The sequence below is a fragment of the Lagopus muta genome, chromosome 3 (genome assembly GCF_023343835.1).
Source record: "Lagopus muta isolate bLagMut1 chromosome 3, bLagMut1 primary, whole genome shotgun sequence".
In the NCBI taxonomy this organism is placed as follows: Eukaryota; Metazoa; Chordata; class Aves; order Galliformes; family Phasianidae; genus Lagopus; species Lagopus muta.
In genome coordinates, this window is record NC_064435.1 from 50483862 (window position 1) to 50503727 (window position 19866).

The 19866-nt window shown below is 41.8% G+C and overlaps 1 protein-coding gene across 8 annotated transcripts in view; it reads right to left on the minus strand.

Moving 5' to 3' along the window:
- The window catches only part of PPP4R1 (protein phosphatase 4 regulatory subunit 1), a 59684-nt gene that overhangs the window by 2408 nt on the left and 37410 nt on the right, over nt 1–19866 (minus strand). For all 8 annotated transcript variants that reach the window (XM_048938572.1, XM_048938575.1, XM_048938574.1 and 5 more), the window contains 12 exons: nt 19549–19614; nt 18364–18522; nt 17278–17408; nt 15123–15640; nt 9977–10152; nt 8149–8244; nt 6209–6394; nt 4685–4846; nt 4273–4373; nt 2013–2133; nt 1786–1920; nt 363–504 (listed from right to left, as the gene is read on the minus strand). In XM_048938572.1, coding sequence (XP_048794529.1) covers nt 363–504; nt 1786–1920; nt 2013–2133; nt 4273–4373; nt 4685–4846; nt 6209–6394; nt 8149–8244; nt 9977–10152; nt 15123–15640; nt 17278–17408; nt 18364–18522; nt 19549–19614 — 1993 coding nt within the window. The remainder of the gene's footprint in view (nt 1–362; nt 505–1785; nt 1921–2012; nt 2134–4272; nt 4374–4684; nt 4847–6208; nt 6395–8148; nt 8245–9976; nt 10153–15122; nt 15641–17277; nt 17409–18363; nt 18523–19548; nt 19615–19866) is intronic.

The following is a 19866-nucleotide window of genomic DNA, read 5'->3' on the forward strand; positions in this document are numbered from 1 at the left end:
CCAGTGAGAGAACAGATGCTAGATTTGTGTTGAAGGATTTTGTACTTCAATCACACTTGCACATCATTCATGCATACTTTCTGTACCCCAATTACTCCTACAACCCAACTCTTTCAAAAAAAATGGGGCAGGAAAAGCCATGAGCATGACCTCATACTTTCCAGCATTACAGAACTGTGGCTCTGATGACACAATGAGGTTTAAGGTTTATCTCAGTTAAGGTAACGCCCCACCCCAAGGAGACTGGAAAGGCAACTGTGACCCACATCTCATGCTGTTTCATCTTTCCCAGCTGGCTATAGGAAAGCGGAGGGACAAAAAGACATGCAGTCAGCCCACTGCAACTGCTTCTGACCACTAACCTTTCTCTAAGAGTGTTTGCTTTAATGTTTTTGCAAGCAGGACTCGAACGTTTGGAACCCTGTCAGATGCCAAGTGTAGTAAGTGTGGCAACAGATGCACAGCAAACTGGTCCATGGGCAGGCAGTCGTCTTCACTGATAGTCTGGCAAGGAGACAGATGCAATTTCATTACATTTCAGCACAGTGAAGACAAAATCCCAACACATAATCAGAGCTGACAGATCTCATAACCTTTCTAGCATGAATACAATGTGCAGCAGTCACTGTGTTTTACAATATGATGCAATATTTTCTAGCACAGTCACTTGTGTGTGAACTAAATTAGGGCTGAGAAAACTCACGCTTAGCTGGAAGCCCCTTTTATTTTGTATGAAGTCTCCATTTCTTATTTTTTATTTTCAAACACTAACATTTGAAATCGGGGGAAAAAAGCGAAAGACTTTCCCCTTGATTTTTTAAGAATGATTCTGTCTTTGTTGGATCTAGGCACCATATTCAGGTGAGGATGGTTCATCACAATCAACATCCACTTATCCCAACGCGTCTCTAAATAAGCTCGAATCTCACATTCCTCCAATGCTTCAAAGAACTGTCCTGTTTAAGTAACAGTCACACTGACTCACAGTCAGCACCTCTGCTACAGCCCCACATTTGACCATTTCCTTCCGATTTTTGAAGGGAGCGTATAAACAGGAAGGGGAACAACTGTTTACATGGGTGGATAGAGATAGGACATGGGAGATTGGTTTTAAACTGAGACGGGAGGTTTAGGTTGGATATTAGGAGGAAGTTTTTCACACAGAGGGTGGTGACGCACTGGAACAGGCTGCCCAAGGAGGCTGTGGATGCCCCATCCCTGGTGGCATTCAAGGCCAGGCTGGATGTGGCTCTGGGCAGCCTGGTCTGCTGGTTGGTGACCCTGCACATAGCAGGGGGGTTGAAACTACGTGATCATTGTGGTCCTTTTCAACCCAGGCCATTCTATGATTTCCTTCTGCATATTTTGCTGAGAACACATTGTTCTCAACCAACTTGCACTAGCTGGCTAAGGAAGTGCAGGCAACTCTGAGAACTTCATTTCTCAATGATTATCCCAAAGCGCCAGGCTGCTGCATCATATTAAGAAGATCCTGATTCATGCTGAGCAAGGAAGAGTCCCAATTCAAGGATTCTTTTATTCAGTGTTTGTTTGATATTCAAACTGACCTAAGGTAAGCTAGAGATGCATGTAAGCTCCTGCATGGAGCAACACTGAAGGATGCAGCCATAAAAACTATTCCCTTGGCAACAGGATCTCAAACAACCAATCAACATCAATAGACACTTAAATACTTCCAGCTGCTTACTCCCCCTTAATTCTACCTATCAAAATAATAGTAGTAATAATAACAATTTTAAACAAACAATAACAAAGACATTTCACCTGGCAGATAAAGACAAAAGTTTGCCGGCCAGACCATTTGCGGCATCTACAGAACTTTTCAACAAGTTCATTCATGAGGTCTACCACAAACGTTGACGTTGAGGCCATGTACAGCTTTTTTACCATTTCACTAACCTAGAAGAATACAGAGATAAAAAATATAAAAATTATTTCTGACCACCAACCCTGAGGAGTCTGATATCCTGAACTGACTTAGATTGCTTTACCAGCTTGTAAGAAATCCAGCGGACAGAAGACACTTTGTCTGCACAGAGGCTGAAAGCGATAGGTCGCAAGTAGTCATAGATGTCTCTGGCACTGTACAGATCTAGAAGTAAGATCAGCTGCCTACAAGATGGAAGAAAAACGAAAGAGGGTATTAGAATAGTAAGAAAGGTATCGATTGCTTGTACTGATTACACTTGCCAGGGTGGTGATGCACTGGAACAGGTTGCCCAAGGAGGTTGTGGATGCCCCATCCCTGGAGGCATTCAAGGCCAGGCTGGATGTGGCTCTGGGCAGCCTGGTCTGCTGGTTGGTGACCCTGCACAAAGCAGGGGGATTGAAACCAGATGATTGTTGTGGTCCTTTTCAACCCAGGCCATTCTATGCCACATAATACATAATACAATAGAGCCATAATAAAGTGACTCAGAAGTAAAACCTATTCTTCAACACAGTCAGCTTCACCGGGGGTCACCTGCAAATTTTAAAATTGTCATTTGTTCACCCTAATAGTGAAATGCTGAATGAGCTCAACAAATGGAAGACTAGGGAAGAGGCAAGGGATCTGAAGTTGCATTTCCAAGACAGGGATCCAAATATGGGCCACAACATCCACGCAGCACCACTGTGGATGACAGCAGTGTGCACAGGTATTCTAGCACCCTGCACAGACAACCTGCAGAGCTACAGACCAACTCTAGTGACTTCAGTGATCGAGGATACCTATCAAAATAAGTAGCCTTCTTAATCAAACTCTGCTTCAGAGCACGCTGGGCAGACAGAGAACTTGTCCGTTTTCTCCAGTGTGCATCAAGTTGATAAAGATTTGAGCAGGTTGCAGATACAAGTACGAATGGTAAAAAGCGTGCCAAAAGAGGGGTCATGTCATGCTACAAGCAGCCAACTGAACACTGCCATAGCAGCAGCAACACATAAGTGACCTGTAGAAAACCTCAAGAGGACTCTAGCCCAGAAGCCTGCACAAGCAGGGTCAGCTGTGACACAGATCTGCCTGCCCAGGTCTTGAGAATCACCAGGAATGGAGCCTGCACAGCCTCCCTGGATGCCTGCACCCTTGCCTGACTGTCCTTGGAGTGAAATTTTTTCCCTTAATTCTAGTCTGAATCTCTCATTTCACTTTAAATCTACTGTTTCTTATCCTCCCATCACACACCACTGTGCAGAGTCCAGCTTTGTCTACTCTATAATCTCCCCATAGGGTTCCAGGCTACTCTTAGTGTCCCCTAATTCATCTTATATCCAGGCTGAACAAGCCACAGTCCCACAGTCTCTTCTCACATGGCAAGTGCTGCAGCCCTGATCATCCTGGGGTCTCCTCTGTTGAACTTGTTCCAGTTTATCAGCATCTTTCCTGTACTGGTGGCCCCCTAAAAATGTACATTACTTCAGATAAGATCTAGTGAGTGCTGACCATACAAGGAGGTTAATCTGTTCCCTCAATACACCGACTGCTTTCGTCACAAAATCATTCACCTTCAGCAACAGCTCTGTGTTTTCCTTGTTTGTTCTTTTACTGCTCATGTAGCAGTAGAAACTCTTGTTGCCCTTGATAGCACACAAATTTCAGCTCCAGTTCAGTTTTGGCTTTCCTAATACAATCCTGCATGCCTCAGTAATGTTTCCAAACACCTTCTGTGCACCCTGCACTTGACACCCTGTCTTTACCTCTTCTATAATCGTTCTGCATTCAGGCTCAGTCCTGAGTTCACTTCTTAGCCAAGCAGAGCTCTCAATAAATCTTGCTCTTCTGAGCACCGAGACAGACCTGTCCTTCATTTGGAAGATGCTGTTTTAAAAATACCTGCTTTCCTGAGCAACTTGGCCTTTTGGAGCTGCCTCCCATAAGATCCCATAGAATCTACCAATTCTATGAAGAAGCCAAAGTCATCTTACATGGTCCAGTACTCCTGCTGCTTGCTTGCTCTCGATCTTGGTTTCATGGTCATGAGCTCAGACTCAGCAATATGAATTACTAGAACACTCCTATGACCAAATCTGGCCCCTTTTTTTTTTTAAAGAATCACCAGTGTTTTCAACACAGTGATGAAAAGACATTCAGCTTCAAACTACTGTAAATGATAAACAACTACAGGGAATTTTTATGCAAGGGAGACAAGTTGAAGATAAAGACAGTCCATTAATTCTAACTGGATGAAGAATGACACTTTAAGACATTGGCTTTTATGATTTTGACATTTTTAGATACCCACAACAAGCACCCAGAATACAAGCACCACATACTCAGCCAGCTCTGCACGGAAACGCCAGTTCCTGCTGTTATCAGTCACTAAGAATTCCTGGAGCTGATAAAGATATTCTCTTCTTTTGTCCAGATGAAGCAGCTGTAAAAATGAATACAAATTTATAGGAAGAAATATAGGTTACAAACATCCAGAGGCAGAACAAGAGCTGCAAAGTACAATGGACTGAACACTTATTTTGATTTTTAAAAATTCACCTTTAGCAATAACGATGCTTTGCTGGGCTAAACTCTATTATGCTTACATCAATAAAGTCCCAGGGGGCACGATGAAATGCAATATTCTTTCCATACGCCCGTAAAGGATTATACTGCTGCTATGTTAAATGAGCACACAAAGAAATAAAGCAAAAATGCCTGGTCCCACTGGGCCAAAAATGAACACAGACATACCTTTAGAAAGTCATGCAAATGTTTAAGCACGCCTATCCTGACTTCGTCCAGGTCTTTTAAGAAGCCATTGAAGACAGGAACTAAATCCCCAGCTGTAAGTTGGTCTCCAAGGATGACAGCAAGTTCATGTATGGAAAATGCCAGCGTCCGCCGAACTTTCCACTGAAAGAAGTTGACAAATAGAAGAATAAATCTGACTGAACGAGATGAAGTGCTCGATTTTAACCTGGTGGTCAATATATTGGCTGGCTCTCCAGAGAACGACGACACTTACAAATCCCAGACAAATGATGAGGTGTCATTTCTTCCACCTGAAGATTCAGGAGCTCAGTTACAAATCCTTTTGTTTAAATCAGTCCCATACAACTGTTCCTTCACTCAAAACTTGTAAAACAGAACATGAAAGACATCCCACAGTACTTCAGCTGGGATCTTTCAGTATCATAGAGTGGCTTGGATTGGAAATGACCCTCAAGGATCATCAAGTTCCAACCCCTTACAACTTCCCTAATAAGTAAAGATTCACCCATGGAGAGCTCCTAGAAGTCCAAGGATCAGTGGAGCTTTTACTTAACCAAAATCAAGTAACTATTCACACTGCGTGCTTTTAAAAGCTCAATAGCATCTCTTCTTTAGCACCTTCCAGTGAGTATGGGTACTGGTTTTTTTCCACCCTACTTTGGTGATTCAGTCTTAATTTGGATTAGAATGGCAATGAAACTTTGAACAGCGTTGAAGACAGGGTAATGTATTTTTATGCATGTTTTAAATTTATTAGCCACGTGTTTTTAAAGGCTGCACAACAGTTTGGAAAATATGAGCAATGGCTGTGTATAAAATTACTCAGTATGCGCCACTAAGAATTGCAGCACTGACATAGCAAGCAGCAAGTTCAAGAGAGGTGAAGCAGTCTGAGAATGCTCAAAAAAAGTGAGCATCTCCAAAAAAGGAAGAAAGGAAGGACTGGGAAACAATTGCAAACCAACAGTGAAGTGCACAGAACCACCTCCCTACCACCTAGCAACAAGGAAGACGCTGCTATTTCCAGGGTTTGTTTTAAAAACAGCAATGCTGCACTGCGATAGTGATGTTATCCCCTTATGACTGACTGAGTGCAGCATCAAAAGGCCTCCAGATCGTGGCGTGAGGCTGACTCACTGAGCTCCAGACATGCCTGCAGGGACACGAGTCTGCTTGCACACCGCAGCACAACCCAAATTCTTTGACCGATGAGAATCACAAGCACTGCCATGAGATCTCAAGAGATCAGACACCTTTCCTCACATTCCTACTGAAGATCCATCTCCACAAATGCGCTGTGTCCAACAGCCCACTTTCTTACTGCTTGAGAACCACACACTCCCAGCTTCACCTGACATGACAGTTATACTTTAACTCGTTATTTGAATAGCTAGCATCAGTGACAGAGAGCTCCATTTAAAGAGCAGAGCAACCCAACAACCAGCAAACAAGAGAAATAATCATTATTCACATTATTCTTTATTTGGAGTTTCCTGAGCTTACCTGCATGTCAGATGCCAGTGTCTCATAGGTATCCTTCAAGCAGTGCCAGTTCTGTCTGCCTAATGTAAGTGCCACACCTGGTAGGCTGTAGGCACAGTGTTTGGCAATCTCGGTATCAACAGTTTGTGCGCGAGATGGATCAGTCATTGATAAATACTGATCTAGCAAGGCTTGAGGTACAACGTCCTACAGCAAGAAAAGGGTATTTATTTTCAACAGATCTTCACAAAGTTTATAAAAACTCCAAGGAACACTGTGAAAACATCATTTTTTCCACAACTATAGGTCATTATTTAATGAAATCTTGCAATAAGAATGCAAAAGTTTTACATTTCATACAGTTTCACCAAGAAGTTCCAAAGAAATGACAACACGTGTGGGGGCTGTCAGAAAACACCGACCGCTACAGCAGATGAACAGCAGGTGGATCAGTGTCTACTTAAGCAAAGCAGGAGATCGAACAGACTACCTTTCTCACAAACATTCAGCCTCACAGGCTGTGCAAATCGCCTGTTTTAACTCATCCATAAAATGAGCAAAAGAGCAAATTACAAGACTTGCTTCAAAAATGGTTTTCCTGTTCCTCTCAACATCTTGTCTTCTGGGGGAAGGGAGAGCAGAGAGCCAAATTAACATGCTGTGGTTGGAGAGAAGTGGAGGCAGAGTATAGGCGGTTCAGTGCTGCCTCCCCGAGTAGTCATCACAAAGGAGAAGGCTCTTCCAGAGACCAAAAGATCTCTGGTGAAGACCAATTTTTCTCCCCCCACTGAGAAATTAAACTTTGGCGAACACCTCTTTGTGTTGACTTCGACACTTTGCTCCAGCTGTTACCATTTCATCTCAGGCACCCATTCTGCCCAATGGGGCGTATCAGAATGCCTCCCTAGCATATCAACAGCTGTTGAACAGCTCAGCTCACAGAAGCCATAAAAGGGTTCCACTCAAACAATCGTGGTTCTGCAGGGATGCACGCATTATACTGAACTAAGAAACAATACAAATTCTTTTTCTTTAGGAAAGGAATGACAGAAACAGCTTGAGTTTAATGACTTTTACACTTTTTCTTTTAAAAGCTGTTGTGGGGTGGAGGTGGTTCCAGTCAAAACATTTTAAAAATCCAGTTTCCTCAACAACCTTACTTCCATTACAGACTAGTTTCCATAGAAAATTCAACTTGAACCTGAAAATCTATGAGCGTTGTTCTCACATCACTGTCATCTCTTATATTTAATTAAAACAGAAGCAAATGCCAAGTTAAGGCATTATCTCTGGAAACATTGAAGATTTTAAAATTAGTTGTTTTAGAGGTTTGTCATATTTTAAAGAAATTTGATTACATCGTAAGTGACTGAATGAAACAGTGTGCATGAAACCGACAGCATGAAAGAAATCTCTATATTTAGACAAAACTGCCATTTATCTGACAGAATCACAGAATGCCCCGGGTTAAAAGGGACCTCAAGGATCATGAATCTCCAACCCCCTGCCACATGCAGGGCCTCCAACCTCCCCATTTAATATCAGACCAGGCTGCCCAGGGCCCCATCCAATCTGGCCTTGAACACCTCCAGGGATGGGGCATCCACAACCTCTCTGGGCAGCCTGTTCCAGCACCTCACCACTCTCTCTGTAAAGAATTTCCCCCTGACACCCAACCTAAATCTTCCCTCCCTCAACTTAAAACCACTTCCCCTTATGCTGCTGTTATCTACCCTTCCAAAGAGTTGACTCCCTTCCTGTTTGTAGGCTCCCTTTTGGTACTGCAATGAGGTCACCCCGCAGCCTTCTTTTCTCCAGGCTGAACAAGCCCAGCTCCCTCAACCTGTCCTCATAGGAGAGGTGCTCCAGTCCCCTGATCATCTTTGTGGCTCTCCTCTGGACCCTCTCCAACAGCTCTCTGTATTTCTGACACAGGTAAGAAGAGCAGAACTCTCATTTACCTGTACTTTGGATTTTCTTTCTTCTTCAGGGCTGAAACTACTATTGGTGCTCAAATCTGAGTCGTTATGAATATAGTGAAGCGTGGAATCCATATTCTATTTAAAAATAAAAACAGAAAAAGAAAGAAGTTGCACAAAACACATGCACAGATTGAACAAAAACATCAACACCAGGAAGTGCTGCCCTCTCCTCAGGGCCTTTTCCTGAGATTAAAGGAATACACGTCTTAATATCAAATACAATTTTGCTACAGCCTGAAATCAAAAGGCGTATTAGATGAACGTTTCTGCTTTAAATTTTAAACAAAAGCTTCTCTTAGTTTGCTCCATTTTGGTTCTTATGGAATGAAAATCACAGGAGAGGAATACTTTTGAGACTGCATTAAGGAAAGTGTAAGTAACATGTGGGTCACACCACTGGAGCTCTCCAAATACAACGGGATGAGCATTGCTGGCGGTGCCTCCTAACAGAGCAGGGGCCAGTCTAGAAGGTCAGATTTGAGCCCATCTCCTCCTGGCACAACCCCCACTTCTCTGTTGTGCCAGGCAAAGATGGGCAAATTTTATTTCAGTTTCCTTTCTGTTTCTTTTCCTCCTCCTCCCTCCAACCAAAAAGAGGGAATTCCCACACTCATCCACTGTGAAAATGAGTTGAAGGATTTCTTGAAGCTTACATTTGTTTATTGAGCCTTACAGAGGGTATGCAACCTAAAGGAAAGCAGAATGGTTGCTCCTGAGGAAAAACAGAACAGGGCATCTCACACTCACCAAACAGGCTGTACCTATGTACCAAAGACTCACCTGTTCTCCCTTATCATGTCTTTTTGCCTATTTTTAAATTAAAAAAAAAAAGAAACCCCTCTGACACGTAGCATTAACCCCTTCAGAAACCCACCCAGCTGCAGAAGGACAAGCAAACTTTGATTTTGCTTTGTGTGAAAAACTGTGACAGCTGCTTTCACATGCAGATTACAGTACCCTGATTTTTCTAAAGCTTCTGTTCCCATATTGACTTTTAGCTACAAAAATCAAAATAATTAAAACCAACCACCTGCAAAAAATCAGAGCTCTCTTTGCTGCTACAAGCAACAGACCCCTTGCTTAACACATCACAGCTTGATTCCCAAATTCTAGGTCACCTCTTTGATATCCTTGCACTGGTAAAATGAGTCCTTGATTTGGTGCCAGTAACAAACAAGGCACTGACAGATTAAGAGCATCCTTTTGGAGAGTAAAATTGAAACACATATAAACAACTTTATAAAAAATGCCATGAGCTTTCTGTCAGCACCATATTCCATACAGAAATAAAACTTACCCCTAGGTAACACAACTCTCATTATCCCCCAAAATTAGAAGGACAGAGGATTCATTTGCTCTATCATTTTGTAAGTTAGCACCAAAAAAAGTCACTACAACTGATGCTACCGTTAGGAAACAAATAAAGCACAACATCAGGAGTTGGTGGCAGGTTGATTTTTGTTCTAAGAAATCAAAACACACTTGTAATGCTCCATTAGGATTGTGTATAAGCATAAGCAGCAGTATCCAAATAAATGCCACATTCCTCCACTCCCTGAATGCTTTTGGGCTTCACAGTCCAACAGCTTAGATAAAACAACAAGCAAAACTAAAAATATCCCAACAAACTCATTTTATTTTAGTAGCTTGGGTTTCAATACCAGCCAACAAAACCAAGCATCATGCTAGCCAAAGTAGGAAGCATTTAACTGCAATTACTGCACAAAAACAAAATACAGCTCTGTTACTGGAGCACGGAAATCAGTATCAGGAAGAAAACAAAATAAAAGAGCACAAAACTTCTTACCTCAACAGTGTCACCAATTAAAGGCACAATATCACTCAGTATGGGCTGAAAATCTTGTTGGTCACTGCTGGTTAGTTCAGTCTGAGAGTCTGTTCCCTTGCCAATGCTGGCCACTGTCTCTTCCTGAGGATTCAAACTGGATGCTCTGAGTGCAGCAGACAACACCTCCACTTGTGCTGCAGCATACGAAAGAGAAAGGGATGAGAGACTGGTCTGCAATAAACCTAGCATGGCCAGTTAACTGTCAGATGTTGGTTTAATTGAGGAACAGCTGAAGAACCACACAGTAATGCCTCAGAGTTCATGGGAAGTAAGGTCTTAGAGTGAAGAGTGGAAGGGAATCTGCCAGTTAAAAAACCCAAACCTCTTGCTGAGCAATGTAGGCTGGGTACAGCTTGACCTAAGCAGGCTGGTATCATGATCAACCTTACCTGCAAGCAGCCCAGCGTTCAGTGCTGACCAATGTAGCCTGCCTTCTTTCCTCCATCTCCTGACCCATTAAATATACCCAGCTACCCAGAAGCCATGCTCACCATACAGAAATGGCTTTTCCAAGGTTATCTAAACATTATGCCCATTTTGAAATCAAACAGCAAACCATGTATCTGTATTCAATCTCAGTTTGCCATACCAAGTTACAGAATCTGAGTGTTGGATAGCTAGCAATAAGAATTAGACAAAGAAAACTGGACTCCTTGGTATAGACAGGAGTTCTCTCTTCTGTGCTATGTATCCATTACAAGAAACAAAATTGTAACTTGATGCAATCTGAGCTAGCAAAAACACACAGAGGTCCCTGGTTTCTGAATGAGGTCTGATAAGCAGAAGGCAATTCTTTTCAATATAGTCTGTACCTGTGTAAAATTTCTAAGATAACTGCAAGATTTTCTTACTGTAAAACCACTCGAATTCACCTCAACAGGAAAAACTGACCATACAACAGAAACTTCAAAACAAAACCGCTCATAAGAAGCCACCAAAAGAACAAAACTCTTTTCTAACACAGCATTTTACATCCATGATCCCAGTACAGTGTCAGGAATTTGACGGTACAATTCCTAAGATTAACAAAAGCTTGCTATGACTTTACTGTTCAAATGTCATTTCAGTGACGATAAATCTCAGCACTTCAGAGCCCATGAAGATTAGCAAGATCAAGGAGGTTGGTAAATTACTCCAAAAACAAACAAACCAACCCACTCATTAAAAATAAGCAAAATGGGTGATCATTTCAAAGATCATTTCAAATGCCAAACTCCCACAGACTTCACTGATCACCAGTGCCTTCCTGTTTCTCCAAGTGCTTCTCCACAGCTCCCGTTGCCAAGGGCCTTGTCTTGTCTGTTGTGACAGGACAAGAGGAAACGGTTTCAAACTGAAGTGAGTGAGGTTGTGAGGTTTAGATTGGATAGAAGGAATGAGCTTTTTGCAACAACTTTCACAACTACCTTCAGGAAAAACTTGAGTTCAAAGGTCAGCTTCCTGCAAAACACAGGGCCCACATACAGCACTGTTCAGACAAAGTCAGTGCTTACAGGATCTTAAACCATCCACCAATCAACTCTTTCTTCCTCTGACTTTCGCTTCAAGCAGAAAGTATTTTTCAGAAGGGAACTGCTTAACTGTACCGCACCCACACCCTAAAACAACTAGCACAACCCTTACGTTCAAAACCACTTTTTACCTGGCCTTATTAATTTCTCAGAACTTTCCACCCCTCCTGTATGCTGCATTGCTGTTTCCCCTGATGTTTCGCTAAAAGACCTGGATGTTTCTCAGTGGCACACTCCCTTTTTGCTGAAGGATCTGCTTTCCCTTCTTGCTGGCAAGCAAAAATTACAGGCTGCCCTAGCAGATACAATAACACATGTAACTAAGGAAACATGCCTGTAACATCCCAGCAACAGGGAGTGAGAGTTGAAGACTGCTATAGTAAATGAAACATTAAAACAAAGAGGAATTTCTTCTCCTCTTCTCCTCACCTTCTGTTCCATCATCAATGTACTTAAATGTGAGCACAGCTGGCAGCCTAACCTATAAACACAGGTTTTTTATATTGGAGTGAGGTCTACTGATGTAATACATATGGGCTGTTTTTTCCATATTAGGCCTCCATTTGGAAAAGCACATTGTGGCTGGCACAAACCACAGCTAGCCCCAGTAATGTGCAAGTGAACTTCCATCACCCACCAAATAACAATTAGAAAACCTGATATTACACAACTGAACACTCCCTATGCAGAGCAGAAGGGGATAAATAAAGCTCAAGACAATGTCCCTAGAGAAAGAAAGAAAGAGATAAAGTACATGGGGAAAGAAAAGCAGCTTCTGAAGTCACTGAAGACAGCAGACTGAAAGAGCTAGAAAAAAAGTGACCCCAATAAAGACTTCACAATGATTTTTAAAAGAGCTGGCATGCTCCAGAGGAATGTGCAGGTTTCCATCTCCCAGCCTGTGAGACCTCAGGATGTCTGGCCAGCAGACAGGAGAGGTCACATTAACATTAACATACCATTGCCTTGCACTGCATATCGGATAGCAGAACGATCCAAGCTGGAGTTTGTCTGCAAGCAAACAGGCTGTCTTATCTCAGTTACTGACTGCTCAACTACCTATTGCTCAGATGCAATACTCTGGCAACAGGTTAGTTCTGGAAAGAAAGCCTCAGGGAAAGGATCTGGGGGAGTGAGATTCAGTTAAAGCAGATCACCATGAGGTTATGGGAAAAAAGAAATATATATATATATGGTCAGTGGTGGCTGCCAGCCACTGTTAAAAACTGTGTTTGCTAGAAGCCTCATCAGTTTCCAGGGCTTCAAGAAAGGATCTGAAATCTGAAATGGATTCTGCTCTGATGACAGAGAGGTGCAACTTCAGACCAAACTTCCACACCTGTTCAGCTGCCCGAGGCTGGTGCTGACAGCAACCAGCACACAGCAATCACTGACCTCTGCTGGCTGTTCCATAATGGACACCACCTTATTAGCATTACTAGTTACTCTATGCAGTCAGGTAATAAAAACATCAATAGGATTATTAAAAACTTTCCAAAACCCTGACAACGAGGCAGGGCAATATGGTTCCCCTCAAAAGAAATTCTCTGTATTTAGAAAGTACTCTCCCAAACCCAACACATGAAAAGAAGGATACTGAAGTTTCAGTCTAGCACTGACAAGCAATAGAGACAGAATTAAGGCTGTCTGGATATTTAATGTTACTGACACGCACACAGCATCGTATACTACAGTCTTATTCCCAAACCACACCTTCATTAATTCATCCTCATTTCATTCTGTGAACTCTCTGGTATTTGCTCAATTTGCTACAAAAATCAGAAATGTATGGAGGGAAACTGCAGTGAGGCAAACTCCATTCACATACTGAATGAACACTGCACCTTCTGCCCTTGGTGAAAAAAGCAGCAATAAAGGCAGGAGCACAGCGCAGAAGCAGGAATCCCTTTGGATTCCTGAGTGGCAGGAATTTGGTAGACTTGAGTGACAACATCCAGAGGAGGGCTAGAAAAATGAGGTCAGGACCACTCCTATGAGGACAGGCTAAGAGAGCTGTGGCTGTTCAGCCTGGAGAACGCTCCAGACAGATCTGATAGTGGGACAGGCTCTTCAGCAGGGTCTGTTGTGATAGGACAAGGTGAAACGGTTTCAAACTATAAGAGGGGGCATTTAGACTGGATATAAGGAAGAAGTTTTGGGGTGTTTTTTGTTTTTTCTTTTTGTTTTTATTTTATTTTCTTTTACAGTGGTGGCGAGGCACCGAAACAGGTTGCCCAGGGAGGTGGTGGATGCCCCATCCCTGGAGACTCTCAGTGTCAGGCTGGAGGGGCTCTGACCTAGCTGTAGGTGTCCCTGCTCATTGCAGGGGAGTTTGACTTTTAAATGTCCCTTCCAACACAAACAGTTCTATGATTCTATGAATTAAGACCAAAGCCAAACAAACAAATTACAATAAAAAGCCACCCACAACAACAAAAACAACTGGTCAGAAACACACTAACCCCAGTTCAAACTTTTCCAAACTTGCACACACTGGCAGCTCATGGTGTTGACAACCTAGTAAGAGTTTTCTTCTGAAATGTTCTAGTCTAAAGCTGCACCTGTACAGCAGTACCTCTAGACATCTAGTCACAAGAGCTACAAGAAACCACTCTGAGACAAGACATGAACACACATGAAATAAACTAACTTGTAACAAGATAATTCTGGATGTACAAGCAGATAGGCTACATAAATCTTCATGCAAACTAAGATATGTTTCTTAACTACCACTTCTTTTTCCTTCCTACTTTTTCTTTTTTGTATAGATGCATGCTTTCATCTAGGGATGCTTCAACTTCAGAAGAACGTGGTTCTTTCATAGTGATAGCTCAAGACTTTCTGGCTGTAACCTCAAGTCTGATGTGCCTTAGGATTTATTCAGCATATGTGTACCAAGGAAACCTATCTCTGGTACGTATGTGTGAATCAGTCGAGTTATTTCAGCTCATGAGGTGTCTCTGAAGTGCTGTTCAGCCAGATGGCCATGCTTGTGAAACCCTTTTCCTACCTTCAAGAGTTTTTTTAATCAGAAAACGTGCTCATTTCAACAATTCCCTTTAGATTAGTTCTCAGCTTGACACTAAAGCTTTGCAAACTTAAGTAGACAATGTGAGACTGCAGCAATCAAGATTTCATAGGAAAATCAATAAGATTAACTATTTAAAAGTAGATTGGATAGCTCATAAAATGAAAACCACATTTATCACTTTATTGGTAATTTAAAAATATACTTTATCTGTTTTGTTTCATACCTCTGCTAATTAAAAATTAATATTCTGATTGATAGCTTATACTGTGGATCCATCTATTTGATTACACTGTCAAGCTGAGCAGTCAGAATTTTATACTGCTATGTGAGTTCAGTTTATGGAAGGAATCATACTGCCTTTAAACATCTTTACACATATGCAAGTTCCCTTTTGGTTCAATATCATCACTTTTCCCAATTAAATCCTACTAGATGCGATTTATTTAAAAATGAGTAGAAAAGTTCTACCTCTGACTTCTAAAGATAAGGTTAAAGCCCAAACTGCTAAAGCAACATAAGCACATCTCCAGACACTAAAAATGCTTCAGTACTTTTACTATACCTTTAACGTCTGGATCATCTATATGGGGTTCCAAATTTTCTATCATTTCCTCCAACTCTTTCCTTGTTGCCATAGGAATGTTTGGAGATACCGGCATGGTGAGTTCCTGAATTTCTCTATTGAGCATTATCTCAGAAGTCTGCTGAAGCTCCAAATCAATATCTATTTCAGGAAGTGGAGTCCTCCAGAAATGGAAAGAGTTGTACAATTCCTGCTCTGAAAGAGAGGTTTCCTGTGAACTGTGCCCAGCCACCCGTAGTCCTGCTGTACAGCAATGAGAACTTCGCTCGTTCTCATCAGCCATTCCCCCACAAGAATCTGAAGACAAAGTGCAATGAAAGGATGACTCAGTCTGGAAATCACTTTCCCTCTGGGAGTTATTTGACACTGCATTTTGATCTCCCGTGGCATTTTCAAGTTTTGTTGCAAAACTGTCATTGTCGATGTGTGAGAACGGGTCCTCTGATCTGTTGTGCTCATCCTCTGTTGTGATGTCTTCTGCAGTTCTGGTTTGTTCACTGTTGAGCGACAAAGCAAATGAACCATTTTAAAAACAAAATAAACTTGTCACAAACATATGCCTTTGAAAATTCATACACATACCATCAGCTTCTTATTTATCAAAGTAGATTTACTTACACCATAGCAAAATAAATCACAGAATCAAAGACTGGTTGAAAAGAGAAAGGACTCCAGGAGGTCACGTGGTCCAAAGCCCTCCTCAAGCACAGCCACACAGGGCCCTGTGCCCAGAGCTTCTTAATGTTCAAAGGAAACCTCCTACACTCCAGCCTGTGCCCGCTGCTTAGTGTCTTGGTGCTGAGCACCAGTGAAATCAATCTGGTTTCAGTATTTTTATAGCTTCCCTTCAGCTATACATACACATTAATAACACACCCTCCTGAACCTCCTCATCTCTAGGCTAAACAATTTCAGCTCTCAGCTTTTTCTTATAGGAAAGACATTACAGTCTATTACCCTTTGCCCCTCTTCTGTACTTTCTCTCATTGCTCAATCTCTCTCTTACACTGGTTTGCCCTAAATTGAACACAGTTCTCTGGATATGGCCTCAACAGTGCATGGTGACCCTTCCCTGATCTGCTGGCAATACTCCTAATGCAGCCCAGGCTACCATTAGCCTTTGCTACAAGCGGTCCTGGTGGACACCAAGTTGAACCCCAGGGTCCTTTCTGCAAAGCTGCTTTCCAGCCCACCAGTTTTCAGCACACACTGGTGCCTGGACTTCTTCCCTCTGCAGCTGCAGGACTTTGCATTTCCCCTTGCTGAACTTCATGAGGCTCCTGTGACTTCTCCAAAGCCTTTCAAGGTCCCTCTGGATGTGGCAGCACAGCTCCTTGATGTCACTCCTATCAGATCTGTGTCGTTTGCAAACTTGTTGAAGGTGCACTCTGCCCCTCATCCAGACCATTAAGGTGTTTAGTAGAAGAGGTCTCAGTACCAATCCCTGTGATACACAAGTTACTCACCACCAGCGAAGACTATCAGTGATCATCACCCCCTGGGCTCACTGCTCAGACAGTTTTCAATCCACATCACCACTTGCTCGTGCCGCCTCACACATCAAGTTGGGTTGTTAGAGTTAGAGTAGTATGGTGAGGTCATAGTTGGACCCGATGATCTTTAAGGTCTTTTCCAACCTGAGCAATTCTATGACTGTATGATCAACAACAGCTTCTCTACAAGAATCTTAGGAAGATCAAATATCTTACAGCCATCCATATAGTTTTGCTCAGCGGGATCGTAAATGCCCCCTCCCTGGAAGCATTCAAGGCCAGGCTGGATGGGGCTTTGAGCAACCTGGTCTAGAGGCAGGTGTCCCTGCCTATAGCAGGGAGGTTGGAAATAGACGATCTGAAAGGTTCTTTCCAACCCAAACCATTCTATGATATGATTCTATGACAGACAGTATCCTCATCTACCAAGCTGTGTCATAGAAGGTATATCCTAAGGTACCTGAAGATCTTCTAAACTACTGAATAGTTCAGTATTTTTAATAGATAACTGAAAATTCTGGTAGTGGATTAAGACAAGAAGTTATAGATTTTTCCAAGATAAACACTCAGTTCATACAGGAAAGGTATCTTTTTTTAACTTGCAGCTCACACAGGAAAAAAACAAGGAGGAAATTCTTTACCTGTTTTCCTGTGCAGAAGCATGGTCCTCTGAGTTTTTATCATCTTCTTCTTTAAAATACTGACCACTGCTGGATGGATTAGCAAAAGTTGATATGAAAGGCCCCAAAGACTGAAAAGCAGCTTGTCGAACCTAGTGGAAAAGGTCCAAGGAAAAATAAATTATGTAAATATAATATAAATTCTTATGAAACATAAGTCTATTGTTAGCAACAGGAAGGGTCATAAGTCTACATAGGAAAGTAACAGTAGAGTTTCTTGGAAGATTAAGCCAGTTGTATACCTAGAGTGCTAAGTGAAAAACATTAGGAAAAAACAGTTAAATCACAAGTAACTGTGTTGATGGGCCCACGCTCCACAGCCAAAAAAAATCACATGCATTTAAATAGCAGAAGTGGGTGAATTTGAAAGTTCAGCTGAGATAATGACTTAGAAGGAAAAGAACTTTGCTGTAGTGAACAGACTTTTCACTGTTTTGAATTTGAATGATAACATGCTTTGCATTTTTTTGTCCCCTTTGTCATTCTTCATACTTTAATTTGTTCCTCCTTCCTCCTCCTATTTAATCTTCCTGCCCCACCAATCATCGTATCCACCCTTCATTTCTTTTATTTGATTAAATCTGCTGGACTACAACTTGCATGATTTCCAAGGATCCAAGAGCTCATGCCCCTGTGCAAAAGATCTACTTCTGGCTCTTGGAAGTAGCCTGCTCAATAACAAAATTAATCTTTAAAGCATAGACCTTGGAGTCAAAAAAAGGAAGTAGGGAGGGATCTGTGAAATATAAATAAATTCCAACTATTTTTTTAGCTCTGCTGATGATCTTTAGTGTTGTTAAGCCATAGCAACTTCTGTAGCTAAGAAAAGCGGTCCTGGTGGCACAGTTTTTCCTCCATGTTGTGGTGGAAATAGAAAGAAATTCTTCTGCCTGCTGGAAAACCAAGCATTCCAACAAGAATCTTTCTCAAGATGCGTGAAACAACTTAAGTTATCCACACCTACAGGGAGAAGTCGTATGTAGAATATCACAATCAAATCACTAAACTGTACTAACAGTTATTCAAGAAATAAGAAGCGTTTCTTACCCATCGCGAAGGATCACTAATCAAATTAATAAAAAGGGTTGACAACTTTGTCCGCCGGACTTCTTGTGACGTTGCACAAGAAACTGCCATGAAGCATTCAGCACAGGCTTTCCGAACTCCCCACACGTTATCAGAGCAGAGCTGGAAAAACCTCGGCAACTGTTCAGAACACAGCAAGTTGCAAGTCTTAACAGGCAGCACTTGTTTCAAAGTGAGTTCTTTTCCATGCTCATTTCCCCCCATCAAATTCTCTGCCCTCACGCTCAACAGATACCTCAGTTGAACGTTCACAAGACAAAACACACATTCAGCAGCACCACCCTTCTAATCACTGGCACTCATGTTACCTGCAGATACATACAAGGAATATTCACATATCTGAAGAATAACTTCAAAAGATTGTATCAGACTTGCCCCTCCTAGCAACCTACTCTCCTCTTACTCACCTGCACCTGTAATTTCTCATTGCATTACAGACGTTAGAAGATACACTCCTGTCTATTTCTTAACTAATATCTTTCAAAATTTACTGATATTCTCTATCTTCACAACCTGAAGTATTTTCTTTAGGCTGCTTTAAACCCTCTCTTAGCTCTAGATTGTGTCTTGTATAAGAGAAGGCTCTGAGTGACCTGATAAAGGCGTCTCAGTATCTACAGGGGAGCTACAGGAAAGAAGGGGACAGACTCCCTTAGTAGGGTCTGTGGTGACAGAACAAAGGGAAAAAGCTTCAAGATCAAAGACGGTAGATTTAGGTTAGAAACAAGGAAAAAATCTTTTACAGGAAGGGTGGTGAGGCACTGGAACAGGTTGCCTAGTGATGTGCTTGATGCCCCATGCCTGAAGACTTTCAAGGTGAGGCTGGATCAGGCTCTGGGCAACCTGATCTAGCTGTGGTGTCCCTGTTCATTGCAATGGAGTTGGACTAGATGACTTTTAAAGCTCCCTTCCAACTCTAAGGGTTCTATGATTCTAAGAAGTCTGTATTAACGGTCTTCAAAATTGTATAAATCTTAAACAAAACCTTGTACCAGCCAAACTGAAAAGTCACAGCTGTTATAGACTCTTCTTACTAAGAGAACATAGTAGTTATTGCCTAATTGTTTTATCTGTCCTTTGCTGTCCCACATCTAACTCCACTACTGACTTGCACTAAAAAGAAAAATCCTTTAATAGATAGCTTACCAGCATTTCTTCAGTGGCCTGCTGCCCAACCACACTGCAGATATCTCCAAAGTTGGCTGCACATACCTTGCAAATGAAATGCAAGAAATAACCACTATGACAATTCTTTAATACAGCATAAAAAGTCAAAAGAAATAACTAAACAGCTTTTAAAACTAGGCGAACAATTTTGGACACTAACTCACAATCTGCCATTTCCCCATTCTACCTATTTCTACAGTGTTAAAAAAAAAGATTAAAATATTTTCTTCTTTTTAAGATCTTCTGGAGTTTTAGTTTAACTTTCTCTTTTTAAACTTGACTAATGATTTAATCCCA